General features: G+C 44.9%; 1 protein-coding gene across 1 annotated transcript; it reads right to left on the bottom strand.

The window, feature by feature from the left end:
* Positions 1–2,125: 2,125 nt before the first annotated feature.
* LOC306918966 (tRNA (32-2'-O)-methyltransferase regulator THADA-like) lies at positions 2,126–3,765 on the bottom strand (the record flags this gene model as incomplete). The annotated part of the gene is made up of 3 exons (XM_079531803.1): positions 2,126–2,217; positions 2,711–2,833; positions 3,643–3,765. Coding segments are annotated over 3 exons (338 nt in total), but the record flags the coding sequence as incomplete, so codon positions are not given.
* Positions 3,766–7,485: the final 3,720 nt, after the last annotated feature.

Genomic DNA, 7,485 nt, shown 5'->3' on the forward strand with positions numbered 1-7,485 from the left:
GCATCTGAAAATGTTTGGTGCCAGGCAGGAAACCCCATAAGAGAAAACTTTAACCCATTTTGACCTGAGATCAGATTCTAAAAATGTCTTCTACATCCTGACAGTTTTCTGAAAAAGCTATGTTTCTATGTCAGTCGGTCGATTTTTTTTTATGTCAGTCGGTCGACTGACTATGTCAGTCAGTCGATTTAAAAAAAATAGCAGACCTACAAGCTCGTAGCGCGCCACTCGGTGGCGCGCTATGAGCTTGTAGATCTGCTATTTTTCAATAGCTAAAGCATAACATAATGCTAACACCAAAAGTGGTTCCCGCACAGAATGGGTTAAGATTTAGACTGTTCCCTCATTTTTGCTGGCAACCCCTGGAATGCCCTGAAGGACCCGTGTGGGGGTCCCAGGACTTCACTTTGAGAACCGGTACCAGTAGGCCCCATTGGGTCTGCTTACACTGAACGCTCTCTTCCCTCGTTTTGCGCTCCCTCTCCTCCATCTCTCTCTGCAGCCAAACCTGCCGTTTGCTCTTCTCCACTTGGAACCACTCGGTTCCGGTATCTCTCAAATGCTCCTTTTTACCACCAGATGGAGAACGGAATTCCAACCTAGACTTCCACATGTAGTCATCTTAAACGATTATGGGCAGGAATCCCTTTTGGTGTTAGCATTATGTTGGTGTTAGCATTATGTGTTAGCATTGTGTTAGAATTATGTGAAAAATAGCAGATCTACAAGCTCATAGCGCGCCACCGAGTGGCGCGCTATGAGCTTGTAGGTCTGCTATCTTTGAAAAATCGAAGAACGACTGACATAGAAAAAGAGCTTTTTCAGGATGTAGAAGACATTTTTAGAATCTGATCTCAGGTCAAAATGGGTTAAAGATTGAAAGCCAGCAACAAGTCCGGGTCCTGCTCAGGGATAAGAAACCACAACTCCTAACATTTCCCATTGCCCATAATTCAGCCCTCCGTTGGGGCCTCGCGACGATTCTAAAAGCCTGATTTACACTTTGTCACACGATGGTGTCCCGCTGCTTAAGATATGTTGTGATATACAAGCTAACAACACGTCGCGACGCAACGTTATAAATCAGGCCTATAAGGCGAGTAGGGGCTCAGCGACGAGAGACTTGGTGGTTGGCACAGCAGGGGGGTCCCCCCCCCCCCCGCCTCTTTGTCCAAGACACATGGTATTTCACTCACGGTAATCAATACAAGGGCCTGCAACACATGGACGGTCCTTTAGTTACACACAGGCACACACACACACGCACACGCGCACACACACACACACACACGCACACACGCACACACACACACACACACACACACACACACACGTAACACCCACTTACAGGTCTCATTCCCTCACACAGACACAGGCAGACACAGGTCAAAGGTGAAGGTCAGTGGGTAAGTGTCAGGAGAGGAGCATGGTGGGGGGGGGGGGATGGGGGGGGGTAGCTAGGGTTCTGCCGTCGGACAGTTGAAGCACGTGAGGGGTCACTGGGTGAGCGAGTGTAACGGTACCCGGGGGCAGATTTGTTTTGTGTATATTATGTGCGAGGGAAAGACATGTCTCAAAAGAAAGCCTGAGAATGTCTTATAGACTGGCAATTAGGACCTCTGCTCTTACCCAATAGGATCAAATAGCTGCAGTGATCATGTGTGTGAATGTAGAGGAGACACATTTCCACAGCCGTTATGATTGGGATGTGTAAAACGTGCTTTTTTTTGGGAGCTTTGGCGAAAGTGGTGTGACAACAGTGGCCCCTAGTGGCGAAAGACGAGAACTGACTGAGCAGTGAACACTGTTGAACCCATGAATAAATAATAGAAAGTGACAATCAGTCAGTCGTGGTGGTTGTTGTTGGTGTCTGTGTTAATTATTATTACTAATATTGTTATTATGTTTGGGCAAGAGTTCTACGTTCTACTATACGTTATTCATCCTACCTCACTTGCACACGTGGCAATAAAGTAGGGGCTGCAATTACGTTGTTAATTAATCGAATTATCGAGAAGAGTGGAGGGTTCTGTTGAGCTTATAGGACTAGATAAGTACAATCAATTGAATAAATGAGTATGATTACGCTGAACTAATAGATCACCAGGGAGGATAAGAGGCAAACCTGTTCTTTTTGGAATGTTCGTCCTTTCCTTTCTTCACTCCAAAGATCCTGGTGATCAGTGTGCTGAACAGAAGAGTGGACGAGTTCCTCACCTGAGAGAGAGAGAGAGAGAGAGAAAGGAAGGAAAGTAAAGAGATCGACAATGATCTCTACAATGTATCTACTAAATGGCGCATTTATATAGCGCTTTTATCCAAAGTGCTTTACATAGATTGTGCATTACATTCACACCCACACATACACAGATGGCGGAGGAAACCATGCAAGGCACCAACCTGCACATTTTGAGCAATTAGGGGTTCTGAGTCTTGCTCAAGGACACTTTGACAATAACTCAGAGGGAGCCCGGGATCGAATGGGTAACCTCACGGTTCCCATCCCATCCTGAGCCACAGCCGCCCCACTACAACTGATGAAGATGGAGAGGAGAGGAGAGGAGAGGAGAGGAGAGGAGAGGAGAGGAGAGGAGAGGAGAGGAGAGGAGAGGAGAGGAGAGGAGAGGAGAGGAGAGGAGAGGAGAGGAGAGGAGAGGAGAGGAGAGAAGAGAAGAGAAGAGAAGAGAAGAGAAGAGAAAAGAGAACTCACAGCCCAGACAGGGGAGGTAAAGCCCAGGACAGCAGCCTGCATGCCCTCAGAGACGTAGGGGATGATGTTCTCTCCCAGACGAGTGTCTCTGTACAGAGCCCTCAGGATGTTCAGGGCATGGACCTGTGGGGAAAGGAGAACAAAGCATTGTTTTCCTCCAACACAACATCTGTTTTACTAACTAGACAGGAGTCAGACATCAGAACGACAGGAAAGAGTGGAACAAGGACCTCCGACCAACACAAGTCTGGAGCTTCGCTCAAATTCTCCTTCTGCGTCGTCCTGTCGGGGTGCCCGCGAGCAAGGCACCGAAACCCCGATTCACTGGAGACTTGTTCCAAATCACTCTGTAGGAGAATGCCAGCTGAATGCGCTCCACATGAATAAATACCGCCATAAGAAAGACATTATTATCAAAAGAAATCAATGCAATTAGATCTGCTATAGTTGGGAAATGAATGAACAATCTTAAGCCAAGATATTGAAGGGAAAGGCCCTGATGTGATCAAAGCCTGGCCTTCCCAGATGAGAGCTACAAGGACTGACAGCTCAAATCGAGGGAGAATTAGGTTTGCAGTGGGGCATATAAATACAGTAAGTCATCATACACACAAATATAACTAACTCATTCATGGCCCAATTTAAAGTGCAGATGTTAGAGAAATGTGAATCTATAGTCCGTTAACCACTTCAATCCTAGATATAATGCACCTCAGTTGACCAGGATTACTCGGGGGTCCATCTTTGCCCCCCTAAATTTTTCCCCCTTCTACACCAAATGTCTTAGCCGAAAACATTGCATTATCATCATCAATGAATAATCCATGAAAATATCTGATCTGCAGGCTCACAGCTGCTTGTAGATCAGCCGTTTTCAGTGAATGTTCATCCATTATGACATAGGAATAGGGATGCTACGCTAACAGGTATACCTGGGGGACAGTGGAGTGGTCAGTGTCTCTGTCGGTGGAGGGCATGGCCAGAGCGGTCAGCTGTCTCATGGTCATCTTCAGCAGACTGCAGCTGGACGCCTTGGGCTCAGAGGACAACAGGGCCTGGGGGGATGGTCAGTGGAGAGAACGGATAAGGTCATTCATCAACTCTCAACCCGGGGCGTCCCGATGGCCATTTCATTATAGCTCAGTGTGGCCTTGTGGTTGTTGGAGCGCCTGCCCCTGATATAACCCATGTTGGGCGGGAACCCCTTTTGGTGTTAGCATTATGTAATGCTTTAGCTATTGAAAAATAGCAGATCTACAAGCTCGTAGCGCGCCACTCTGTGGCGCGCTACGAGCTTGTAGGTCTGCTATTTTTGAAGAATCGTGAAAAGTGACATGAAAGTGTTTGAGGACGACTGACATAGAAAAAAAGCTTTTTCAAGAAAACAGTCGGGATTTAGAAGACATTTGCAGAATCGTTCCCAGGTCAAAATGGGATAATGGTAATGAGGAAGGAAGGATGCAGTCATGATGTCCCCAAAAATCATGTGAATTCACAGTGGAACAATGGGAATGATGGAAGTGAGAAGAAAATGGAAGGAGAGAGGAGGGCGCATCAGGAGAGGAGAGGAGAGTGGGAGTGCTGGGGCGTCCTCCCGGGCTGGTTCAGACCAGCACGAGGGGCTGGTCTGGAGCCAGCCTTCCCAGGCCTCTCCCTCTCTCTGGAGGAATGTGGCTCACAGCCTCTGCCAAGGTGTTGACTTCAGCTTCTTTTCAGACTTCCTCTGCTCGCTCACTCACTCTCCATCTCCCCCCTCCTCTCTCTCCCCCTCTCTGATGATCTACTATACCATCTAGCAGATGCTCTTATTCAGAGTAACTTGCAAAGTGTAAGGTAAATGGCATGGCAAAAATATATATATACTAATGACATGTAAATAGATTGAGAAGAAAACATTTCACTGTTTGTGGACGATCAAACATACTGTACAAGTAAATATGTAACTATCAAAACTGGCCAGTAAGAACAGTCTGAAGAGGTGAAAAGTGAGTTCGAAAAATGAGCAGGGCGTCATTAGCTAGTCATTGACCTTGACCTTGACCAGGCCGAAGGCATGGGGAGAGAGTATGTTTTGCACTCCCTCCGTCCGTGTGTCCGCCCATCCGTCCGTGTGTCCGTCCGTCCGTCTGTGAACAGCTAATCTCCGGCACCGTTAGCCCGGTCGATGCCACATTTTACACACACACACTCCCTGGATGCCAACGATGAACCTCTGCCCCAGAATTTCCAGAACGGCCTGTTATAGCGCCACCAGGAGGCCGACTTTGGAAAAACACATATTTTGATATTATACTCCTCCAGATGCTGTCCAAAAATCCCACAAATCGTTGCACACTATCTCTATAGTCATGTGTTCAAGATGGATCTGTCCGATATTTCATATTCCATCCTAATTGGCTAACATTGACTTTCAAAGTTTGCACGATTGGCCCTTTTGAAACAAAAAGCCTCAAATCATGAACGCAGTGTGCAATTTACGTGAAATCTTTCACAGACTTCCCTACTAGGCTGAGGAATATATCCCACCCTTTTCACATTGGCCTGTTATAGCGCCACCATTTTTTGCAAAACACATTTTTGGAACGAAATGCCTAAAATCATCCAATTTCCATCAATGGTGTAAGAACAAATGGCACCCTTTTCACATTGGCCTATTATAGCACCACCAGGAGGCCACAACCTGACCTTGCCTGGCGGAGACCTGGGGCCAGGTCAGGCCCTTTCTAGTTGTGCTGTACAGTACTGTAGATAGAGAACAGAAGGGGAGAGACAATTTAGGGACATCAAAAAGTGGTTAAAGGTCAGGACACATAGGCTGAATAATATTGCTGATAAGAGTATCTGCCCAAGGGATATAAGGTCTGAGGACTTAACACTAGGATGTCTGAAAAAAATGCACTACTAATATGACGGCTAACGGTCAGGCTGACCGGTGTTTTTCGTGCTATTTGATTGGCCATTGTCTCCCCCACTGTCTAATGATCTTCACACCTCTCTCTGCACCCGTTGACGGCTTGCCATTGTCTTCTAAATGTTACATTCCAACGAATTCAAGGCAGCAGTTTCAACTAGACAGGACAACTCAAAGTTATTTTTTATTTCAGTTTACCAAACTATAATTATAGTGACGGTGTGAGCGCTATATTGAATACCCTTGCGCAGCAAACACTGTCCGACTTTGTATTGAGACAATAAAAGAAATACGACATTAGCGTTATATATTGTCATTTTTATATAGAGGGGATACATTATAGGGAGGGAGGTCTATCGCGTTGGAATGATTCATGTCATTGATTCATGTCATTTTTACACTGTTCGTTTAGCGTGCCCTCCGAAAAATAAAGTAAAAAAAAAACAATGTCTGTTTACTTGGATCCATGAACATAAATTATAACATAATTATGCTAAAGATGGTGTGTATAGTCAACATGTATTTATTTAGCTATGCTCAATAGATAGGTGGAAACAATACGCCAGTCAGTCAACACACCATATTTCACCATATTTTTGATGCGCTGATATATGAAATGAATATGCGCGACAGCTGTGCGTGCGTGCGTGCAAATCAGAAAAGTTTAGGCTACAGACAAAGGAGTTGGGAGTTTGGGAGCGGCTAGCCTTCTATATAATGCTGCGCACATATTAGCCTATAGCCTATATATTTTAAAAATACCCAGCATAATTTTTGGGAAGGCTAAGCCTGGCCTAGCCTTACATACCCGCCGCCTATGATCGATGTCATTTATATATATTTGATTTATTGTGCCAGCAGAGAGATCCGTAGCAGCAGCACGGTTTATATATACACCATAGGATAGATCAAGTCATGTGACGCATCACCGCCACAAATAGTGCTACAGCGTTATCTAAAATGCACTTCCGCATACCTCACCGTCAGTTACTTGGATATTTTCTCCCTCTCCACGAGAGAGGGAGGGAGAGAGAAAAAAGAGAGCCGTGATGCGTGGAAATCAGTTCCACTGGTCGCGTGCAGAAAAGTTATTTTCTTTTTCATTTCAGTTTACCAAACTATAATTATAGTGACGATGTGAGCGCTATATATTCAATATAGCGCTAGCTATAGCTAGTTTCTGTACCATACCACGTTCCTATGTCGCGCATTTCATATCAGCGCATCTTACCGTCTCGTTTCTGTATTGAATCAATCAAATGTTTATTTTGTACCGTAGTAAAAAAAAACAATGTCTGTTTACTTGGATCCATGAACATAAATTATAACATAATTATGCTAAAGATGGCGTGTATAGTCAACATGTATTTATATCTATTGAGCTATGCGCTTGGTGGAAACAATACCACACACCATATTTCTTTTTCCGTTTCGAGAAATAAAGTCAGACATCGTTATTTCTGCAAACCGCATATAACAAATATAACATCTAAAACAACATTTAGTTTATGTAAGTTTGTAATGTAAGTTTGCCTACATGTGGAAGGCTAGTTGGAATGCAAATGACACATTAGCTTGAACAATGCCCGTCTCCAGCCGGGAGGGAGGTATGTGAACAGCACTGCTTGTGGGGGAGAAAGGGTGAGGGCTCTAAGAGCGGTCCCACGGACCGAAAAAGAGCAGACATTTTAGTAGAATTATGTCTAAAATCATATTTCCAAAACGTTTCAGATGAAAAAAAAAACAGAGATGGTTTGAATCGAACATTTAGAAAAAGTCATGCAAGGGGAACTTTCTCAGGACTTCATGGGCAAAGAAAATCCACTTCAAAATTTCAAAATCGGTCAGCCTGACCGCTCCGACG

The sequence above is a fragment of the Electrona antarctica genome, assembly GCF_951216825.1.
Source record: "Electrona antarctica genome assembly, contig: scaffold_1510, whole genome shotgun sequence".
Lineage (NCBI taxonomy): Eukaryota > Metazoa > Chordata > Actinopteri > Myctophiformes > Myctophidae > Electrona > Electrona antarctica.